The 24,711-nt window shown below is 41.8% G+C and overlaps 1 protein-coding gene across 2 annotated transcripts in view; it reads right to left on the bottom strand.

Moving 5' to 3' along the window:
• The window catches only part of LOC115477376 (chloride channel protein C-like), a 284,847-nt gene that overhangs the window by 212,755 nt on the left and 47,381 nt on the right, over positions 1 to 24,711 (bottom strand). For both annotated transcript variants that reach the window (XM_030214217.1, XM_030214225.1), the window contains exons 4-6: positions 24,375 to 24,550; positions 7,805 to 7,897; positions 1,420 to 1,663 (exon numbers count right to left, since the gene is read on the bottom strand). In XM_030214217.1, the coding sequence (XP_030070077.1) occupies positions 1,420 to 1,663; positions 7,805 to 7,897; positions 24,375 to 24,550 (513 nt within the window). The remainder of the gene's footprint in view (positions 1 to 1,419; positions 1,664 to 7,804; positions 7,898 to 24,374; positions 24,551 to 24,711) is intronic.

The raw sequence follows: 24,711 nt of genomic DNA, 5'->3' as shown, positions 1-24,711 counted from the left end.
AACATAGAAAAAACACACTGTCTTATCATCTCATCCCAATACAACACATACAAACCCACAAATATAAACATCCCAGGTTACACCCTCCCTATCGCAGACACCCTGAAAATTCTCGGAGTAATAATCGACCAGAACCTCTCACTGGAGAATCAAGCAAAATCTACCATAAAGAAAATGTTCCACTCAATGTGGAAACTTAAACGAGTGAAACCATTCTTCCCGAAGGAAATATTCCGCAACTTGATACAATCGATGGTACTGAGCCATGCAGACTACTACAACAGAATCTATGCAGGTTGCAAAGAACAAATCATAAAGAAACTTCAGACCGCTCAAAACACAGCAGCCAGGAATATATTTGGAAAAACACGTTTTGAAAGCGCCAAACCACTCCGACAAAAACTGCACTTGCTCCCAATCAAAGAACGTATCACTTTCAAAATCTGCACCCTCGTTCATAAAATCATCTACGGTGAAGCCCCGGGATACATGACAGACCTCATAGACCTCCCAACCAGAAACACAATAAGATCAGCACGATCATACCTAAACCTTCACTACCCAAGCAGCAAAGGACTCAAATACAAATCAACGTATGCATCCAACTTTTCCTATTTAAGTGCACAACTATGGAACACTCTGCCAAAAATATTAAAAACAATGTATGACCACCGAAATTTCCGGAAAGGACTAAAAACAAACCTGTTCAGAAAGGCATATCCAATCGACCCAACATAAAAGCCTGAACACCTGCAACACAACTAAACCAAAGACCTGAATGGACACACCCAACTTCCCTCATAGTCCCTAAATACCCCATCATACCTACAGTACCTTACATGAACCTTATTCCACCACAATAACACCTTGTATTTGTTTATACCGGAAATGGCGAACGCCACTACGGTAAAATGTAAGCCACATTGAGCCTGCAAATAGGTAGGAAAATGTGGGATACAAATGTAACAAATAAATAAATAAATAAAATGTGACAAGTCTCTCTATACAAATTCATAAATACAGTACAAAAACTATATTTAAGAATACTTTTTATAAAACGTTTAAATGAAGAAAGTCTGAGAAAATGGTGATCACCATCACTGTCCAACTGAATGCATTTCCTGTGTCTATCTCATCCTACATGACTTTCTGAAGTTCACATAATCAGTAGTAGAACAAAGACTTTAGCTCATGTTCTAGGTCTTTTCCTGAACTATAATCTAGGTCTGGCCATTAAATCGCTCATTAATCACAGGGATGTTGTCCAGTAAGGTCACCCAATATATCATTCTGCCGCCTTTTTCCCACATCACAATCCCAGCTGTCCTATAACACAGCACACAGTACTTCTACTAAGCTTTTGTTCTACTGCATAACAATAAATAAGAAATAAAATAGCCAAGCTGGTTTCATACATACCCAAAACAAGATTCTTTTTTCGGCTTTGAAAAATCCAAAATGACCTCTGTAGACAAACAACCAAAATGAAGAGGAGAGTAGATCTGTGGTGAAGACTGCCATCAAGCAGCAGAAGAAGGTCTGCCAGGCCAATCTGATATCCCAGAAGGAGGCCACCTCCTCCAGGACAAAGAGAAGACCACCCACAGGAGCCCGAAATACTGAGGCAATCCCTGCTCCTGCGCCGGCAGTAATAAAATTCCTCCTGGAATGAACAAAAAATTCAAAGGATGAAAATGTATTAAGTGGACAAGGAATATCCAAGAACATCTTTTGATCATCCTCAGCCCTGTCAAAGACTTAATACGCAAAGAAACATGTTAGTTGACTCAAGAGCATGATTGTGCTGAGTTCTGACGGGAATCAGGATTTGTGCCTGTCAGTCACATGGCTGTCACTGTAATGTTTGAGCTAAATGATAGAGGAAGAAGGAATGGGGAGGGAACTCCTGAGTAGCAGCAAATGAAGATTGAAGACACAGTCATTCCAGGTTCCAATTGATCAGGAAGCTCAAATGAGCTGAACATAGTAACATAGCAAATGACGGCAGATAAAGACCTGTACGGTCCATCCAGTCTGCCCAACAAGATAAACTCATTTTACATGGTATGTGATACTTTATATGTATACCTGAGTTTGATTTGTCCTTGCCTTTCTCAGGGCACAGACCCTAGAAGTCTGCCCAGTACTGTTCTTGCACTAAGTTCTGAAGCTAACATCAAAGCCCCTTAAAATTTACACTCCCCCATCCCTATCTATTCAGTCACGATCAGGGCGTAGACCGTAGAAGTCTGTCCAGCTCCTGTTTTGTTTCCAATTACCGGTGTCGCCACCCAATCTCCGCTAAGATTCCACAGGAACCATTCCTTCTAAACAGGATTCCTATGTGTTTAACCCACGCATGTTTGAATTCCATTACCATTTTCATCTCCACCACCTCCCGCAGGAGGGCATTCCACATATTCACCACCCTCTCCATGAAAAAATACTTCCTGACATTAGTCCTGAGTCTGCCCCCCTTCAACCTCAATTCATGTCCTCTAGTTCTACTGCCTTCCTGTCTCCGGAAAAGGTTCATTTACGGATTAATACCTTTCAAATATTTGAACATCTGTATCATATCACCCCTGTTTCTCCTTTCCTCCAAGGTATACATGTTCAGGTCAGCAAGTCTCTCCTCATACGGTTTGCAACACAAATCCCATACCATTTTCGTGGCTTTTCTTTGCAGGAAACTGGCAGGATTTTATAATAGTTCTCGGTTTCCGTTTTATTTAGATTTTAGCAAAACACATTTTCCCTCAGTCATTGCCAGATGAAAACAGCTCCTGGTTTCAATAATGACATTCTAGACAGCCTAGGTTCAAACTACCACCCCCTCCCTCCATTCATTTCTTTTGAAAAGATGCTAGCTATGCCCTCCTCCTGTACCATTCTAGCTCCCCTTAAAATCACACACCAGCTTTGAAAATCGAAAAAAACAGATGTTTCCCCAAAGAGTTACCTCCACACAGTTTTCTGGAGTACAATCCCTACATTTCAAAGTCTTAAAGGAGCAAACACACAAACCCTCGGATTTTATACAGTTGTGCCCCTGCCTAGTGCACAAATTTGACTAGACAAATTATAGAATGTTGCCAGTTGCACCCCTAACTTAATTGTTAAATAATTAATTGGTGCTAATTAGCACAAATTTGTAGCTATGTGTGTAATTGTACATAGGCGCTATTCTATAAACATACCCAGGGATTCTATATATTGCGCCTAAATTTCCACATTAAAATTGAAGTGTATTCTATAACAATGCACATAATTTAATTGGTTAACTAGCTAATCAGAGCTGTTAATTGGATGTTAACAGTTATCAACACTAATTGGCATTAAGATTTACATGCACAACTCGTTAAGCGTATTCTGTAACGTGGCTCGATTAAATTCTAAGTTGCATAGTTGACAAGGGGGCATGGCCATGGGCGGGGTGTGGTCATTTCTAAAATCTATGCTCAATGTTATAGAATACACCCGCACTGCACCTAATTTAGGCATCGGGATTTATGCCAAATAAAACATAGCATAAATGGTCACGAGTAAATTTGGTCATGTGGAGAGGTGCTCAGTGTGGAAATTTAAGCCTATTCTACAAAATGTAGGTGTACTATAGAGAAAACGCCTAGGCATATTTTTTTTCTGTGTGGAATTTTCAGGCGCCATATATAGAATCTAGCCCAAAGCACCTAAATGCTGTAGTGCAACTACAAAGGGTGCATGTCCATGGGCAGGTCAGGGGCAGGTCCTTCAGATACACACCTAGGTTACAGAATACTATCAATTACACATGTAACTGCCAACTTTAGTGTTATGATTCTGCTGGATCGGCATGGGAATGTTTGGGACTCACTCCTGATTGGCTTGTCAGGGGCTGAGCCAGCAGACGTCAGAAGCCTGATCCATTTAAGCCTGCCTTTCCCCTGCAATCATTGCTTTGGCGTTGATTGCTCTGATTGCTTTGCTGAAGCAGGTCTACGCTTGGTCGCTTGTGTTCACATGGAGTTTAGCCTTTCTCCTCATGCTTGCTTCTTCTGTGTGTGTGTGTGTGTGTGTGTGTGTGTGTGTGTGTGTGTGTGTGTATGTGTGTGTTGGGTACTCCCAGCATGAGCCTGATTGCCTCACTCCCCACACCTGGTTTGCTTTCTCCTTCTCTAACGTAGTGCTGTCTGGGGTAAGCTTTTGCCTTGAGTCGTTTCAGTTTGTTTGTTTAACTTTCTCTCCCTCGGTGTTCCCTTTGTGGGGCTGAGCTTCTGCTCTGCTACCTGTGGTTCTGCCTCCCCCTGTCCTTGTATTTTGCTCATTTGTTTGTTTTTTGAGTTCTCTTTGTTTGCTGTAGCTGTCTCCTGTGTACGGGGAGCAGCATTTCTTTTCTGGTCTATGTGTGTCAAGGCAGCTTCCTCTGTTTGCTGACTCTCCCCTTTATCTTTGTCTACTGAGTAGCTCTGCCCTGTTTTTCCCTTTAGCAGTTCCATTTTTCCATTGGGGGTTGTGGGGCCAGCTTTGTATATTCCTTAGGTAGTTCTCCCTTTCCCTTTCTATGTTGTATACTCATCCTAGTGTGTTCCCTGTATGGTTGTATGCTGTAGGTACAGCCTAGTTTATTTATTGTTTATTTATTTATTGCATTTGTATCCCACATTTTCCCACCTTTTTGCAGGCTCAATGTGGCTTACAATACATCATGAGTAGTAGAGAATATATAAGAAGATTAACATTTGGTGTTACAAGAGGATCTTAGGTAACATGATCATGATAAAACATGATAGTAGTGTGTCAAGCAGATATTGTAAGACAATTCTTTATATGTGTGTAGGAGTTCCCTTGTGTACTGAATGGTTCAGCCTAGAGTGTATTCCTATAGGTGGTTTTCCTTCCCCTTTTTCCCTGAGTGCTGTATGGTTCAGCCTAGAGTGTTCCTATGAGTGGCTTCCCCTTTCTCTGTATTGTTGTATGCTGTAGGTACAGCCTAGTTCCCTTGTGTGCTGAATGGTTCAGCCTAGAGTGTATTCCTATAGTTGGTTTCCTTTTTCCTTGAGTGCTGTGTTAAATAAGTCTAGAGTGTTTCCTTCTGGGGCTTCCTGTGTTCTTGTTTGCCTGTGGCACAGCCTTGTATACCTTTAGAGGCTTCTGCCTCTCTCCCTTTCCTTTGTGACTCTACTCTGCACTGTGTACGCTGCTTGTGGCCCAGTTCCGTGTGGAACCCTTGTTGTTCCTTCTCCCTTCCAAGAGTGTGACTCGGTTCCTGGTCGGCCATGAGGCCCGCTTGCTTGGTCTCTGCGTGAGTGGGTTCCCAATTGGCCATGAGGCCTGCCTGAATTCTCTATCTCTCACTTTCTGGTGGTGCCTGTTGGCTGTTGTGAGTGTGCAGGGTTTGGTGGCTGGGGTGGTACGTAGGGCCTGTTCGGTCCACCCTAGGCCTTGGCCAAAATCCTATACTAGGCCTCGACCTGGGCTCAAGGGCTCACATCTGGAATAGCATTTAGGCACCAATCTTTGGCATGGCGAAAGTGCTCAAGCCTAAAGTTAGGCATGTATATGCCAACTTACAGGGCCGGTCTTAGGCAGGAGCGACACAGCTGCGCACTCCTAGGGGCCGCACACCTCTGGCATGTCTGTCTTCCTGTCTCAGAACACCTCCTTGCTCCATACATTAATATGCATCCACATTTCAGTAGAAAGCATCAGGCAGTGGCAGCGATTTTCATATCCAATCAGCTGCCAAACCCAGAAACTCAAGGTATGGGGTGAAGTGGGGTTTTGAGAGCTCTAAACCTCCTTTTAAACTCTGATAAATTATGGCTTATGGTGTCAGGTGCAAGCGGGTGATCAAGCGGGCGAGGGGCCCACTGAATTGGTCTGCACAGGGCCCTACAATTCCTAAAACTGGCCCTGCTGACTTATACTGTATTTTGTCAAAATCCCTGAGTTAGTGGTTGATAACCACTTCTCCTGTTCTCAAAACATCTCTACTGTTGTGCAAAGGTCATTCTTTACTTTACTGCATATTAGAGCTGCCTGTTCACTCTTTGATCTCAAGTCACTTCGCCTGTTAGTGCAAACCTCAGTAATTTCCCACCTTAACTACTGTAATTCTCTTTTTTTATGGTCTTCCCCTTTGTTAGCTCTGTCGTTTACAACTCATCCAAAACATTGCAGTCAAACTCATCAATGGGTCCAGAAAGTACAATAGTGTTACCCATCTCTTGAGTTCTGAGCACTGGTTTCCCATTCAATTCCATTTTACATTTAAAGTTTTGGTATTAGCACATCAAATTCTTCATTCTGGAATACCACAGTTTCTGTTTAGGTCACTTGTTCCTTATATCCCTTCTCATTCTTTGCTGTCTTCTAATCAACATCTCTTTGTTGTCCCTTCTTACTTGCAGATTCATTCACACTTTGCCAGATCAACTTGCTTTTTTCCATTGTTGCACCTACCCAGTGGAATCTTACATCCTTAGATCTTTGTACTGATCTTTCTTTAATGAACTTTAGGGCAGCCTTGAAAACATACCTCTTCAAAAATGCTTTCAGTATTACATAATTCAGTCTCAAGGATATCACATTTCCATCCAAAGATAACGCTGATTCTTGATTCTGTGGACCCTCGGAATTGTCTTGGTCACTTTCTAGTTTATTTCCTGCCTAGGCGTCTAGGTGATAAAGCTAGATAATGCTTAATTTCATCTTCTGATAACGTTACCCTCTTGTAGTAATATTCCTGTCCAATAAAATCTATACACTGTTTTCTTCAATTGTGTGACTATTCCTAATAGAACAGCAAGCAACTGTAAGGAGTAGCCTAGTGGTCAGTGCAGTGGACTTTGAACAATGGGACCCAGGTGTAAGTCCCACTTTAACTCTTATGTTTCTGCACAAATATGTGAGCCCTCCTGGGACATAGAAATATCTTCTGGAACTGAATTTATAAGATACCTGCGTGAGCGATGGCTATTGTAGTAGTACACTTTTAGGCACAGTAGGTTTATCTGTTCCTGGAAGGCTCACAATAACATACAATGGAATAAAGATAGGATTTGTGTCTGGGTCCCATTATTTAAAGTCCAGTGCACTGACCACTAGGCTGCCCCTCTGCTCTGTAGAGACGTCTGTGAGGTCATTTTTGTAGAAATAATGCCAGATAGATGTTTTTGTGCCTGTTTTTTTGGCTTTCATATTTTGGACATTTCATTTCAGAAAATGGCTGTTGATTTTGGGTGTTTTCAGCGCAAGAATGTCCTTCTCGTGTATTTTCGAATAGGAAATCCCAAAGTTTTTCCTGTTCTTGCACTCCGACCACGTTTAAACACCTGTTAAAGCTAAGTCATATCTGGTGTGGACTTAAATGCACTAAGCGGTTTATTAAAAATTAAAAAATAGACCCATCCACAGAGGTTTTCTGGCCGATGATGAAGAAGCCCAGCCCCTGAAACATTTAGTACGCTGGGGGCTTCTCGAGGTCTTTCCTCTGTAGAACATCCTGATTATCTCAGTGATTGCTGTTTCCTTTCAGTCAGATATTTTGATGCTTGTTTTGCGATATCTCCTTATTTTCTAGGTGAATAAGTGTGCATTTTGGCATATCACATGAATGTGTATCTGTGGGCACAGTGGGTGTCACTCATGCATGTTGCACATTTTTTCAAGATCAAATTGATCCGTTCTCCAGGTATGACTAGTCGATAAGGAAAGATAACACATGATTCTGAAAGCATATGTACTACAGTCTTGGTATAATTTTCATGCAGGTCCAACATAACTTGTTACAACTGGCAAATAATTGAAAACAATGACTTACTTATCAGCAGAATTGCGAAACCTAGTGAAGAATGGCAGCTCAAATCCCAGTGTTTCGGACTGAAACTGGCTCAGGCCAAATCCTACTATTGCTCTAAAATAAAAGTTTGAAATTCGTATTAGGTTCTTTACTAGTCATTTGCCTAGAAGACTGAAACAAAAGAAATTCTCGTAGAATATTAGAGGGTCCTATCTATTGATGCTCCAAAATAAACCAATAGTAATTAATTCAGATAGGATTCTGTTTTTATTAACATTTCCCAGTTTGTTTTTAGAATTTGCTAATTGCCTGTACCTGATCCTGCAATCCAGAATTCTAGGCAGAGCAGAGGTGCCAAACATATGGGTCACAGGTCAACAATGACCAATTTATCTGGCCCCCTGCCACTCTCCCATTTGCCTCAGTACCAGCTGCACTTTCCCCAAGCTTCTTAGTCCTACCACACTACAGACACACCTACCACACCAGCTTAATTTTTTTTCCCCCAGCATCCTGGTCTGTTTCTCTCCAGGACAATTTGGGTGATATAGAGGGGCATAATTGAACGAAAACGCCTATCTCCATGGGCGTTTATCTCCAAGAACGGGTCCGTGAAGGGGCGGACCGAACCGTATTTTGGGAAAAAATAGACGCCCATGTTTTATTCAACAATGTGTGAGCTGGGCGTTTTTGTTTTTCAGCGATAATGGAAAATGAAAGCGCCCAGCTCAAAAACGAATAAATCCAAGGCATTTGTTCATGGGAGGGGCCAGGATTCGTAGTGCACTGGTCCCCCTCACATGCCAAGACACCAACCGGGCACCCTAGGGGGCACTTTTACAAAACCAAACAAAAAGGTAAAAGAGCTCCCAGGTGCATAGCACCCTTCCCTTGTGTGTTGAGCCCCCCAAATCCCCCTCAAAACCCACTGCCCACAAGTCTACACCATTACTATAGCCCTAAGAGGTGAAGGGGGGCACCTACATGTGGGTACAGTGGGTTTGGGGGGGTTGGACGACTAATAAGCATTAAGCAGCACAATTGTAACAGGTAGGGGGGATGGGCCTGGGTCCACCTGCCTGAAGTCCACTGCACCCCCTAACAACTCCTCCAGTGACCTGCATACTGCTGTCAGGGAGGTGGGTATGACATTTGAGGGTGAAAATAAAAAGTTGAGAAACTTCATTTTTTGTGGTGGGAGGGGGTTAGTGACCACTGGGGGAGTCAGGGGAGGTCATCCCCGATTCCCTCCAGTGGTCATCTGGTCATTTAGGGCACTTTTTGGGGCCTTATTCGTGAAAAAACAGGGTCCAGGAAAAGTGTCCTAAATTCTAGCTAAAAACGCATACTTTTTTCCCATTATCGGTGAAATGCACCCATCTCTGTTCGGCAGATAACCACGCCCCAGTTCCGCCTTTGCCACACCTCTGACACGCCCCCATCAACTTTGTCCGCATCCGCGACGGATTGCAGTTGAAAACGTCCAAAAATCGGCTTTCGATTATACCGCTTTATTCGTTTTTGTGAGATAAACGTCCATCTCCTGATTTAGGTCGGAACTTGGGCGTTTTTCTCATTCGATTATAAGCAGGATACTGTTTTTCACTGGTGGTGCCACTGCCCGATATTTCCAGATTTGCTGCTGTGTTCCTCAGATACCTAGCACTAGCAGAGTATATACTTTGAAACATGACTCAGATTGTACAACATCCAATGTTATTTATGTCATACTTTGCCCATGCCGCCTTGTTTACGTAGGTAAAACCAAGAGACCCATAAAAACACACATTAAAGAACATCATAGTTGTCTCAAGAGAAACGTAGCATTCGCTCCTCTGCTGTCACACTGGGACATTCAATACATGACCTAAAATTCTTCATTTTTAAACCATTCAGAGGTAACTGGCGTAGACACATTACAGACAAAACATTGCTACGTGAGGAACAAAGATGGATTTTTCAATTGCAGAGCTTGGAACCTTTGGGGCTGAATGTAGAAATTGAATATAAACATATTTTGTGATCTCATAGTTACAGATTCATTTCACACCCCCTTGTTTCATTTTAAATGTTTTTAGGATGTTAACAATATTCACATGTTTTTTCAGATTTTCCACTCTTTAATATATTACACTCCCTTGGATGAATGATACATTTTATCTCCAGCATCTCATTTTATTTTTATTTTTATTATTGCCCCCCCCAAACGACGACGACGATGACTTAGTCTTACACGAAGTCGCAGCAACGAACTGGTGGTGGGCGTGGCGCCAGTAGTAATAGCAGCAATGAGGCAGGCTCGACTCTGACTCCGTCCTTCGCTTCCTGACTCTGCCCTCTTAGCATCCCGCCCGAAAGGAAATGACATCAGAGGAAGGCATGACCCAGAGAGTGCAGGGTCAGGAAGTGAAGGACGGAGTCGAGCCTGCCTGATTGCTGCTATTACTACCGCTGCCCGCCTGTTCGCTGCTGAAATTTCGGTGGAGTTGGATTGGAAGTGATCCAGGCAGCCTATCTAGTCCACTCACCCACGCAGCCATCGACGTTCACTCAAAACACAGCAAGCAAACTTGTGAGCTGCTGCCTGCATCCACGTTGTCATTCTTTATCGTAGTAGTAGTAGTTGGCTGCCAGTAGGAGAGAGAGAGAGATGGGAGATGGGAGATGCTGCGAAGGGGGAGAGGGGGAGAGAGGGGGGGAGAGGGGGAGGAGACGCTGGATAGAATGGGGAAGGGGATGGAAAGAAACAGGATGGGCAGGGGAGAGAGGAAAATTGCTGGACAACAGGGATTGATGGAGGGGACAGGTGAGTGGAAATTTACTGGAGATGGATGGAGGAGAAGGCAGGGGAGAATGGAGAGTTGCTAGACATGGATGGATGGATGGAGAGGAAGGTAGGGGAGAGAATAGAAATCACTGGACATGGAGCGGAGGGCAGGGGAAGGAGGAGAATTGCTGGACATGGATGGATGAAGGGGAAAGGGGAGAGAGGAAATTTGCTGGATATGGATGGATGGAGGAGAGGGCAGGGGAGAATGGAGAGTTGCTGGACATGGATGGATGTATGGAGAGGGCAGGGGACAGAGGGACATTTGCTGGCTATGGCTGGATGGAGGAGAGGGCAGGGGAGAATGGAAAGTTGCTGAACATGGATGGATGGAGGGGAGAGAAGTCAAGAAGGAGATGCACATGGATGGAGGGGAGGGAAGAGAGGAGAAATGCTGGACGCATGGAGTGGAGGGCAGGGAAGAGAGGAGAAATGTTGGACAAGGATGGAGGGAAGGAAAGACAAAGGAAGGAGATCCACATGGATGGAGGGGAAGGGAGAGAGGAGAAATGCTGGACATGGATGGAGGGGAGGGAAGATAGGAAGCAGATGCACATGGCTGAAGGGGAGTGAGGAGAAATGCTGAATATGGGTGGAGGAAAAACTGCTGAGTTTAAGGGCTGGTTTGAAACACATTGAGGGCAGATACTGAAACTCGAGGAAGGATAGGGACAGGGCTACAGATGGTAGGCAGGATGCATAAGGACACAGGAGGGAGAAAAAAATATCAAATGGAAAGAAGACACTGCATAAAACAGAAGACACTGGGACCAAAGTGAATAGAAAAACTAAATGATCAGACAAAAAAAAGTAGAAAAAAGTATTTTATTCAGAATTTATTAATTGAAATATGTCAGCTTTTTGAAATGTGCATCTGTGATATTTTGCATGTAAGTTTCAATTTTTCTGGTATTGCTGCATGCTGAGTCTAACTTCTTGAATTAACTTTCCAGTTCAGTATTTTGCCTTCATATTTTTTGATTTCTAGTTCCTTGTGTCATGTCTGTTGTGTCATGAGTTTTTCATGTGTGATCAAGGTGCAGTATTCTGCTAGCATGTAGTATTTGCAGCCCTTTTTGTTTTACATTTTTTCACAAGGTAGTGTATTGGTGTTTTAGAGCCTGGTGTAATTACAGTTCTGCCTTTTCATGCATAAGGTTGTGGCTCGTCCTGTCCTAGGAATTAGTGCTGTTATGGTTTATTAAGGTTATGAGTGTGTTTGTGTATAGAGTTTTGCAGTGGAGAGATTGTGTGTTGGCCTTACTAAGGTGGCACCAACACATCAGAAAGGATCTAGAGCCTATGCATTTCTAAGGTCAACACTGGCATGGTATGGGAAAGGGGGTGGGGAAATACTACTGGAGAGGAAGAGGGAGTGCTGGGTAAGGAGGAAAGAAGGAAGGAAGGAAGGGCGAAAGAGCTGGCTTGATATCTCATACATATTCATTATGCTTATTCCCAAAAAAAAGGCCTGCTTTTTTTCCCTTCCTTCCTCCATATTAGCATATTCATTTGCATATATATATATATATATATATATATATATATGCAAATGAATATGCTAATATGCTCCGCCCCATCCTTTGCCCCCCAAATGAAACAGTTAGACTACGCCCATGCCTTCCATGGTCCTTTTATATATATATATATATATATATATATATATATATATATATATATATTGTGACAAGGCAAGCCCCAGAGAGAAAATATTTACACACTAAAATATTCAGATACTTTTACACTACAGATACACCTTGATTTGTTTAATATTATGTCTGTTCAATGTATAATTGCCTTTTATTTTATATTTTTACCGGTATGATTTGTAATTATTTTTGCATTCTATATATATTTTTTGTACCAACGCATGTTACATTTCATTGGCATTTTATATTATTTTCACTAGCAATGTTCCATATAAGTAGTTTCATTTTATAGATTATATTCTCTTTTAACTGCACAAATGCATTGTATCCATTTGTAAGTTTATCATGTTATATACATGTCTTATGTTTTTATATGGTATTGTTTATTATACAATTTTTGTTAAAGAATTACTTTTATGTGTGTCTAGTTTAGTATTTTCATTTATATTTAATTTTGTAGATTCCTGAGGAAGGCGCCTTGGCGCCGAAACACAGCTGTGTTGAGTCATTTTTTGATGTTACCCAATAAACTGTTTTACCATTTATACGTCTCCCTCACTGATTGGAAAGAGCATATCTTCCCTACTCCTTCTCTGCTCTGCATTGAACTGTTTTGCCGTGGGGATTAAGTGCACCTCCACCTTTGTGTGGTTTCTCTTCTATTCCTCAGATACCTACTGCCATCACCTGCTGTCTGATGCTCCTCTCCTCCACTGAACCTCCCTCACTGCCGACAGCAAGAATTGCAGCGTCACTACCAGATTCATTGTTTCTGCTGCCTCCTTTTGTCAGATATTTTATCAGCCCCAGTTATGGCATTGATAATAATGACAGGAGCTATTTCTGTGTTCCCCTTCCCAAAAACTCTCCCCACCATCTTCTGCCCAGTTCTGTCATGGGACTCCATCTTCTGCCCTGTTCGGCCATCCTGACCCACCTCAATCTCACACTGGCTAATAGTGCATGAGTTTTAAATTTTAATCTTCACCCTCAATGCATTAGGGGGGAGAATATATGGTACAGGTAGGTGGTTGTTTCCCTCCTACCTGTTATTTTCCAGGAAATGAGAGGGGTCAGACAATACAATCAGAGTGTCAGCAGTGGCACTGGAAGCATCGGTAAGAGAATGAGCAAGAAGATGTAAAAAAACAGGAAAGATGAATGAGTTTGGAGATTGGAGGTTCTTCAGGATCAGCACGAAGGGAATGTGGGAAGACAGTGAGATCAGAACAGGTGTAGCAGGGAGATGAGAGAGTAAGTGAGGGACCAAAGGTGCTATAGAGTATGAATGACAGGATCATATGTGGAGACAGTGAGGAGATTGATAGGACTGTGGTGTTGAATGGATGGTCCCTCCTCCTGATCCAGGATCCCCTCTTTCTTTTTCTCTCCTCTCCTCCCTTTCCCCTCTTCTTCCTTTGTCCCTTTGATTTCTCCATCCTCTCCTACACCTGTGCCTATAACCCCCCTTCCATCCTTATCTCTCTACCCCTCCTGCCTTAGATCCCTTCTGTATTTCCCTCCTCTGAGAATCTATCTTCCACAAATATCTACCCTATCTTCCCAGCACTGACCACAAAGATCCTTTGACCCCAAAAAGGGGCCAAATAAATTAAGTGGACACATAAGACTGCAGTATCAGCATGCTCCTCCTCCTCCTACCCCCTACCCCTTCCCCACCCCTTTATACCACTTAGGCAACATTTTCTTAATGCAGCCCCAATGTTGAAATGAGTTTGACATCCCTGTAGTATAGATTTAGTTGCTGACACTTGATATTATTGTATTCCATGCTTATTTAGGTTTTGGTATGACTAAAATGATTGCACTGTTGAAATAAAGAAAGCTAGTATATTGGGATCAAAGAGCTCTTTAATTCTTTTATGATGGCATACATGCAAGTATAAACCAGGATGTGTGCATCCCTGATCAGCTGTCATCATTACTTTGATGATGAAAACCTATTTTTTTCTTAAGTGCATATTAATAATAATATCGTAAAAGAGAAACTGGGGTTAAGAAAAAGCAGCACTTAACTAGATGCCAAAGATGAATCCTGTTTGAATTAACATTCTTATCTAGTCCTGATCATATAAGAACGATTATCACAAAGCATTTCCATGGCCTTTACAAACAGATAAAGTAATTGATGTGTTCATAGATACACCCTCTGATGTTGTGGGAGAACAATAAACGAAAATGAGCTTATTATAACAGACCATATTCCCAGTCCAAAAAAGGGGCAAACCAGAGTGGTGTACAAAATTAAAAGTCACCAATAACAAATCAACAAATATAAAACTCCAAACCTGTCAAAACACCCTTTACCACTGCCCAACGGTCAATTTTCCACCCACAACCAAATCCACTTTTTATATTGTCCACCTCTGTCTAAGCAAGGCCATAAAACCAACCTAACTTCACAAATAAAATTAAAATCAAAAACATGAATGTCACATAACCCACCACCTCCACAACCCATGGGAAAAGACACAGTGTCACTTTTGATCTAAAAACTTTAAAGCAGCTTGTAGATGCTAGGAAAAACACAATTTGAAGTGTCTATATACAAATGCTAGAAGCCTAAAATATAGGATGGGAGAGTTGGAGGATAAAGCATTAAATGAAGAGGTAGATATAATAGGGGTCCCTAACACAAGTGGATATATACCTGGCATCAAAAACTCTTTTGGAAAGTACGAACTCCTCCTCAAATCACAAGTAATTAACCTTGGAATACAGTTAGCTTCAACACTCACTCTGATTCCCCAAATCCAAGCAACCTTCAAGAGCTGCTTCTACTATTTGTGAGAGCTACGCTGCTTCTCTCCTTACATCAAGAAGGTTAATCTTATCCCAGTTGTGCGTGTCATGAGAACATCAAGACTGTATTACTGTAATGCCCTCTACAACGGTCTGACTACAAAGAGCCTGCACCAGTTTCAAATGATTCAGAATGCTGCAGCAAGATTAATAGAAGGTTGCAAATGACGTGACCACATCACACCATTTTTGCAAAACTTCACTGGCTATCAGAACAATACAGGGCTAAATTTAAAACTCTATGTCTGATCTTCAAGGCCTTTAAAGGAAATGGCACCAAGTACCGCTCCCCCCATTTTCTATTTCTGTTGATGGCTCTCTCATTCTCCCTGTCTCCTCAGCTCGAAACCTTGGGGTCATCTTTGACTCTTCTCTCTCCTTCTCTGCTCATATCCAGCAGATTGCCAAGACCTGTCGTTTCTTTCTTTACAACATCCGTAAAATCCGCCCCTTTCTTTCCGAGCACTCTACCAAAACCCTCATCCACACCCTTGTCACCTCTCGTTTAGACTACTGCAATCTGCTTCTTGCTGGCCTCCCACTTAGTCACCTCTCCCCTCTCCAGTTGGTTCAAAACTCTGCTGCCCGTTTCATCTTCCGCCAGGGTCGCTTTACTCATACTACCCCTCTCCTCAAGACCCTTCACTGGCTCCCTATCCGTTTTCGCATCCTGTTCAAACTTCTTCTACTAACCTATAAATGTACTCACTCTGCTGCTCCCCAGTATCTCTCCACACCCGTCCTTCCCTACACCCCTTCCCGTGCACTCCGCTCCATGGATAAATCCTTCTTATCTGTTCCCTTCTCCACTACTGCCAACTCCAGACTTCGCGCCTTCTGTCTCGCTGCACCCTACGCCTGGAATAAACTTCCTGAGTCCCTACGTCTTGCCCCATCCTTGGCCACCTTTAAATCTAGACTGAAAGCCCACCTCTTTAACATTGCTTTTGACTCGTAACCACTTGTAACCACTCGCCTCCACCTACCCTCCTCTCTTCCTTCCCGTTCACATTAATTGATTTGATTTGCTTACTTTATTTATTTTTTGTCTATTAGATTGTAAGCTCTTTGAGCAGGGACTGTCTTTCTTCTATGTTTGTGCAGCGCTGCGTATGCTTTGTAGCGCTATAGAAATGCTAAATAGTAGTAGTAGTAGGTTGATCCTCTACACACCTCCAAGAACACTATGGTCCTCTCAAGGACTAATCACTAACCACACCCTCTCGAAAAGACATTACATGATGGGATACCCACAAGCGAGCCTTTTCCTATACTCTGGAATGCACTCTCTGAAAGACTTTGCATAACACAAGACTATCTCTACTTCAGGAAGCAGGTTAAAGCTTGACTCTTCAACCAGGCCTTTAAAGGAAGAAGTAACTAACTTGTTAGTCTCAATCACACACACAAGGAGTGACATGGGCTGGACACAGTGTAGCAGGATATTTTTATCCACTCCTACCCTAACTGAGATAATATTTAACAATCTCTCTGATCTCATGTGCACCTTTCTTTAAATTAGTCATCTTACTTTCTAACTCCTCTTACTCTCTTACCTATCTATATGTTCCATCTTTGCTTATACCCTGCACTGCCAAATAAAATGTTCTACTACATATTGTGTTGCCATTGTAAGTAGTATACTATCTAGCTTATTTTTGAAAGGGAAGGACGCCCATCTTCAGACACAAATTGGGAGATGGACGTCCTTCTCCCAAGGTCGCCCAAATCGGCATAATCAAAAGCTGATTTTTTTGCGTCCTCAACTGCTTTCCGTCGAGGGGACGACCAAAGTTCACGGGGGCTTGTTGGCAGTGTACTGAAGGCAGGACGGGGGCGTGGTTAAGAGATGGGTGTCCTCGGCCGATAATGGAAAAAAGAAGGGCATCCCTCACGAGCATTTGGTCGACTTTACTTGGTCCCATTTTTTTTCACAACCAAGCTTCGAAAAGGTGCCCGAACTGACCAGATGACCACTGGAGGGAATCGGGGATGACTTCCCCTTACTCCCCCAGTGGTCACCAACCCCCTCCCACCCTAAAACAAATTTTTAACATTTTTTTCCAGGCTCTATGCCAGCCTCAAATGTCATACCCAGCTCCATGACAGCAGTATGCAGGTCCCTGGAGCAGTTTTTAGTGGGTGCAGTGCACTTCAGAGAGGCAGACCCAGGCCCATCCCCCCCCCCCACCTGTTACACTTGTGGTAGTATATGTGAGACCTCCAAAACCCACCCAAAACCCACTGTACCCACATGTAGGTGCCCCCCTTCATCCCTAAGGGCTATGGTAGTGTTGTACAGTTGTGGGTAGTGGGTTTTGGGGGGGGGTTGGAGCTCAGCAACCAAGGTAAGGGAGCTGTGCACCTGGAAGCAATTTGTGAAGTCCACTATAGTGCCCCCTAGGGTGCCCGGTTGGTTTCCTAGCATGTGAGGAGGACCAGTGCACTACGAATGCTGGCTCCTCCCATGACCAAAGGGCTTGGATTTGGTCGTTTTTGAGATGGGCATCCTCGGTTTCCATTATGGCCGAAAACCAGGGACGACCATCTCTAAGGTCGACCTAAATGTTGAGATTTGGGCGTCCCCGACCGTATAATCGAAACAAAAGACAGACGTCCATCTTGTTTCAATAATACAGGTTTCTCCACCCCTTCGCCGGAACGTCCTTAGAGATGGACACCCTTAGAGATGGTTGTCCCCGTTCGATTATGCCCCTCTATGCCATGCTTTGTATTATTTGAATGTCTTTACTGCTGTAATTTTCTATTGCTCATGTTTGATTTACTCTTACTGTACACTGCCTTGAGTGAATTCTTTCAAAAAGGCAGTAAACAAATCCTAATAAATAAATATATAAAAATAAATAAAATAGGCATCTCAAAGACCTAGTGGAAGGAGGACAATCAATGGGACACTGTGTTATCAGGGTACAAATTATATCACAATGATAGAGTGGATCAAATTGGAGGAGGGTGCGCTTTATATTAAAGGGAGACAAACAAAACAAATATTCTACATGAAACAGCAGTGTGGAATCCTTGTGGATAGAAAGTCCATGTGTGAAGGGAAAGAGTATACAAGTAGGGCTCTTTTAAGAAGTACAAACTCCCCAGAACAGAACAAACAGACAGATGAGCAAATGTTTACAGAAATTAGGAAAGCTGGCAAATTGGGCAACATTATGATAATGGGTGATTTCAATTTCCCCAATATTGACTTGATAAATGCTATGTCAAGGCGTGATTGGGAGGTAAAATTCTTAGATATAATAAATGACTACATCTTGGAACAACTGGTCCAAGAACCAACAAAAAGGGGAACTATTTTAGATCTAGTCCTTAGTGGAATGCAGGGCATGGTACGAGAGGTATCTGTGTTGGATCTGCTGGGAAACAGTGATTATAACATGATCAAATTTGAGCTAATATCTGGAGTGAAGTTACTAAAGAAATCTATTGTAGCAGCATTTAATTTTCAAAAGGGACTATGACAAAATGAGGAAAATGGTTAAAAAGAAGCTGAAAAAGAGTTGGCTGCAAAAGGTGAGGGATTTAAATCAAGCATAGACATTGTTTAAAAATAACATTGTGGAAGCCTAGACCAGATGTATTCCATGTATTAACAATGGTAGAAAGAAGAGCAAATGACAGCCAGCGTGGTTAAAAGGTGAAGTGAAAGGGGCTATGAGAACCAAAAGAGCATCCTTCAAAGAATGGAAAAAGGATTTGAATGAAGAAAATAAGAAGCAACATATGAAGTGTCAAGCTAGATGCAAAGCATTGATAAAGAAGGCTGAAACAGAATATGAAGAAAAACGTGCTGTGGAGTCAAAAACTCATAGTAACACCTTTTTTCAGGTATATCAGAAGTAAAAAGCCTGTGAGGGAATTTGTGAGACCATTAGATCATGAAGGAGCAAAAGGGGCACTCGGGGAGGACATAGCGGAGAGATTGAATTAATTATTTGTTTCAGTCTTTATGGAAAATCAATAGAAATGTAAGAAAATAAAACATGGAAAATAAAATAAGATGATACCTTTTTATTGGACATAACTTAATACATTTTTTGATTAGCTTTCAAAGGTAGCCCTTCTTCGTCAAAGTGGCTGGGGTCAAATACTATAAAGGTTAACAACTAGGGTTACTAATTTGTGCTTCCACATTAATGTGTTATTTTAACATAGGCTCCATTATATGCAATGGGATCTGGTTACTAATAATGTTTATTAATGGTGCTAGCACACATTCAATAGCTCATGCTTGGTAAATAGGGAATAGGAATCAATCTATGTAAAGGGTAAAAGGGTAATTAAATTGAGATCACAGCAATTCCAGTTAGAGTTAAATTTAGGAACATACTATACCACATTAGCCTGAATTAACACACAGTTTCCGGGATTCTATATATGGCAACTAAATTTGTGTGTGGAATCGGTGCACATTGCTGATTTGCGTGCGCAGCTTAATTGATTAATGAGCCAATCGGCGTCAATAATTGACTGCTAATGACCAGTTATTGGCATTAATTGGCCTTAATTGGGATTTACACGTGGATTGTATTCTATAATGATCCGCGTGTAAATCCTAGGATGCATATTTTGGGGGGACATGATTAGGGGACGTTTTGGGGGCATTCCTATCAGTTACACGCATTTTTATAGAATACACTCAATCCATACCTAATTTAGGCACTTGTATTAACACCTGCTTTGAGCAGGCATAAATGCAGGCAACTTAAGTTAGGCGTGAGTTAGGCACTTAGGTGCTATTCTATAAAGTACGAATGCCATTCGGTGCATAATTTTTTCCAGACTGGTTTACTGAATCTAGTCCAATATCAGTAAGTAGATTGCATTGCATAAAACTAGGGCCTGCAGTAAACAATGCACACAAGTGCATATTAGTGAATGCTAATATGGTGGCACACGTCAGTAATTCTATTTTAATTGTGTGTTTGTAGTGGAGTGGAGTAGCTATCCGGATAAGAACCACTGACCAGGAAAAGTGCCTCTGAATATCCTTACAGACTGCCTCAGCACCATCTAGATAAATTCCAGCACTGACCATATTATCACCTGTTCATCTTCAGCCACTATCTGGGTAGTCGTGCTGAATATTTGAGATTTTTGGGTATCATGACTAGCATTTTTTTTAATGTTTATTTATTTTTTTAAAAGATTTCTAGACCACCTATAAACTAGGTGGTTTCCATAATAAAAGCACACACAATAAAATACATCAAAACATAAATTCAACATACATAATAAAAATAACAAATCTCTTTATAACATCACATGATTACTACATTGGCTCAAAAAGAAAATGCTGTCACAAATAGATGAGTCTTTAGAGATTTCTTAAACTGTGCAAGACTACCACAATGGCGAAGTTGGTCAGGGAGTGCATTTCACAAAGAAATTGCAGCCGACACAAAGGCCGAAGCCCAGGTATCAGCATAATGAAAATGCTTCACAACATCCATTGAAAGCCACATGGCTGTTTCTGGTCTCAATACCCGTCGCGGCTAATAAACAGGCAGAGAATCCTTCAAACAGCAAGATACAAAGTCTGATAAACTAGCGTTAATACCTTGAATTGAATTCTTTGTAGCACAGGTAACCAGTGTAATTGTTTTAAAACTAATGATACATGAGAAAATGTTGAAATTCCTGCAAGAACACGAACTGCTGCATTCTGAACCACCTGCAATGCAGCAGCTGAATATTGATTGATGGGTTATTTATTTATTTATTTATTTATTTATTTATTCACTGGGATTTATTATCCGCCTTTATGAAGAGATTCACCCAAGGCACTGTACAGCAGTACAGTTTAACATAAAACTTACAATTTTGCTAACAGCATAATAGTAAAAATGGCCAAATATAAGCATAAATACAATAACTCTAATGTTTACTTAGCAACGCTAGTAGCTGCCTTGGAGCAATGCCTACACAGCCTATGGGCTATGTCGGCACTACCGCACCACCTGTTGCTAGCGCAGCTTAGTAAACAGGGGTGTAAATGAGATATTCATTTCCACAAAAAAAAGATTTGATAGCGCTAAACCTCTTCGATTGAAACTACACTGGCTCTCTATCAAGGACCACATTACTTTCAAAATTTGCTATCTGGTCCACAAGATCATCTACGGTGATGCCCCAGGATATATGATTGATTTAATAGATCTTCCAGCCAGAAACAGAATCAGTTCATCATGTACTTATCTGAACCTTCACTATCCAAGCTGCATTGGACTCAGATACAAATCAACCTATGCATCCAGTTTTTCTTACTTAAGTACACAAATGTGGAATGGATTACCAAAGAGTGTGAAACTGATGCACGACCATCAAAACTTCAGGCGATCTTTAAAGACTTATCTGTTTTGCAAGTCCTACCCTATTGATTCTACTTAAATGCCTCAACTCTACAATGCACCTATTCATACATTGCAATGGACATTTTTATTTCTTATTTCCTTGTCCCTTATTGTACCCATTTACCCCTACCTTACCCGACCCTTTTTCTAATTGTATTTGTTTAATACCTACCATACTTGGCGTTCACCTTACGGTATTTTGTAAGCCACATTGAGCCTGCTAATATGTGGGAAAATGTGGGATACAAATGTTACAAATAAATAAATAAATAAAATAAACTTGGGAATAGCAAGTTAAAACATAATAATAGGGCTACCATGAAACAGTATCGAAATATACACATTTAAGAGCACTGAAATTCAAATAGCAGAGATATATCATGCCAGCATAATACTAATGAAACATCTAATGTGGTCTTTGCTCTATCGTGTTGCAAAAATTGTATACATTTTAGACTTTTGATTTCAGATGGTACAAAAATCTATATAAATGAAAAGACATACATCCCTGGATTGTAATCAGCAGGTATTAATCTGTTTTATTGTCTTTTCCTTGCACTGTTCGCATTGTGTTAGATCAGCACAGGTGCAACAGCTCCGTCTGGCTGATGGGAAGCAGCAGAAAAGCTGCAACAACTTATGAGCACACAGGACTCCACTTTCTGCTTTAACTAGCAGGGAATCTGGCACAGATGCAGCCACAGGAAACAAATTTTGCCACTGTCCAACCCCCCCCCCCCCCAAAAGAAGAAATTTGCTCCTATTAATGAAGGCAATTTGCCAGCTATGATAGGAATTCACTAATGAGAGATGCAGATTATATTGTGTTGTACTGACACCATCATTCCAGCAATTGATACTATAGAATTAAGATATACCTACCTGCGGCTACTGGAAACAAAAAGTCTTTCCTAGAAAAAACTTGTGCAAGCAAAACTTTGTGCCAAAAGCACGTTTGTTTAATCCTTAAATTTAACCCCGGGGACAGAAGTCCCACACAGTGCATTGGGCACAGGTTTTTGCTTGTACCTTTTTTTCTATGGAATCTTTTATTTCCCATTCCAAATGTTGCAGGAAATTAAAGTCTTTAACGAAAAACACAATTTGAAAACTATGCAAGCCACACTGACTAATACTTATTGCCCTGATCTTCAAATCTGGCCATATGTTTCTCAAAACATCAGTTTTCTTCTTTCTTGGCTCTCTTCAGCTTTATGCTTGTTTTCTCCCTAAACCTACATTCTTTTATTCCATGATATATATTGGTTCTACCAATAACAATTGGGGTTTTGAAAGTCATACTACAGAGTCTTACAAAGAAATTAGAATTGCTTGACCTGAAAGAACTACCACCTTATCAGCTTCAAAAATTAGCTTTATTCAGAATTGCATATATTTTATGATGATACCTCTATCCTCAGGTCCATGGATAGGATTTGAATTCATGGAGGGCACAACCAATCAAAAAACTGTGATGGCTTTTCAAGTTTGGTGATATGTTAATAGGAATAAAATCTGGGCACATTTCACTACAACTATGCATTTCTTTTATCAAAGTTCATATTTCAGCAACTTTTTGATACCACCATTGATGATAATCAGCACAGCAGCACCCTCTAAAGACTGGTGTAGCTAAGCTTTGAACAGAAAATACACACACACATTTACACCTCTTTGGTTCATACAAATTGTGATTTGCGCATGTAAGGATACATTTTATAAACTGCATGCCTCCAAACTCCTCACCAGTTCCACCCCCCAGGATGCCTCCAGCCCTCCACTCAGGTCAGATAAACATGTGTATGCAGAGTTTGTGTGCTCGTATAAGGCAAGTTTTTAAAAGGCCATTTGTGCACATTAAGGACTAAATTCAGTAAAAGGCAACCAAATTTGGGCACCAAAAAATGCGCACTGAGCACTATTCTCTAAATGGTGTTTCAAGTTGGGTGCTGTTTATACAATAATGCGTAGCACAGGATCCATGCCCAACTTTTAGGCTTGAGGATAAATCCCTGCACCTAATTAGGCGCAGATCCCCTGAATTCTACAATAGTGCACTGTCAGCTAGAACATTTGCTTATTTCCGATCTGACGAAGAAGGGCAACCTTTGAAAGTTAATCAAGAAATGTATTAAGTTATGTCCAATAAAAAAGGTATCATCTTATTTTATTTTCCATGTTTTATTTTGTTGGATTTCTATTTAAGAGTGGACTAACACAGCTACCACACCTCTCTACTAGTAATCATTAGAAACTTATTACAGTAGAACCAGGGCCGGTCAAACCCAGTAAGCGGGGTAAGCGCCGCAGGGGGGCGCCTGCCTTCAAGGGCGCCGCTGCGGCGCTGCACCGCCATACTGCGCCGCCCTTGGTGCTTTAAATCTTTTAATTTACCTCCGTTCCAGCAGCCGCATCATTTGAAAGCCCTGCCCCGTCTCTAGCCTTCCCTCCCTTCGTGAGTTCGTTCCGCAGTCCTGCCTTCTGACGTCATTTCCTCGAGGGCAGGACTGCAGAACGAACTCACAAAGGGAGGGAAGGCTAGAGACAGGGCAAGGCTTTTAAATGACGCGGCTGCTGGAATGGAGGTAAATTAAAGATTTAAAGCACCAAGGGCGGAGGGGGATGGGGGCGATTTGGGCGAAGGAGAATCGCTGGACAGGGGCAGGGTGGGAGAAGAGAGAAAGGAGATGCTGGGGGGGGCGGAGGCGCCAGGGGGGGGGCACGGGCACCAACTCATCGTCTGCAGGAGGGCACCAGAGACCCTAGGACCGGCCCTGAGTAGAACTGTGTTTTATCTACATCTGAATTACAGAAAAACAATTGTGTACTGCTACAAGCCAAAAGTAGCACAACATACCTAGGAAAAATTGAGTTTTGCTATTCAAAAGAAAATTCCAATTGATCCTTACCCCATGTGAACCATAGGACCTTCTGGTCCACAAAAGAGTCCAGAAGCCACAGTCAGCACACAGGAAATGAACGTTCCAAAAAATGTTTTTATATTAAAAATGTGTTGAACTGAAGTACCGTTGAGAAAGCCAATGACCTCTGGCAGCCCACTTGGTGAACTTGATGGACAGAAGAACTGTAGATAAAAAACAAGTCAGTTGTTTTGCACAGAACCCAAACTACAGCATACTAAGCTACATTTAATAGACACATTCTTCATTGACAGCCTTAGTTTTAAAGTTTTCAGACAGGTGCTTCCCTCAACTCTTACAGTGGGAAATGTCATTATTCCTCTAC

This window comes from Microcaecilia unicolor, chromosome 1 (genome assembly GCF_901765095.1).
Source record: "Microcaecilia unicolor chromosome 1, aMicUni1.1, whole genome shotgun sequence".
NCBI lineage: Eukaryota > Metazoa > Chordata > Amphibia > Gymnophiona > Siphonopidae > Microcaecilia > Microcaecilia unicolor.
The sequence above is the reverse complement of the archived record's forward strand: the minus strand, read 5'-3'. Positions and strand labels throughout refer to the sequence as shown.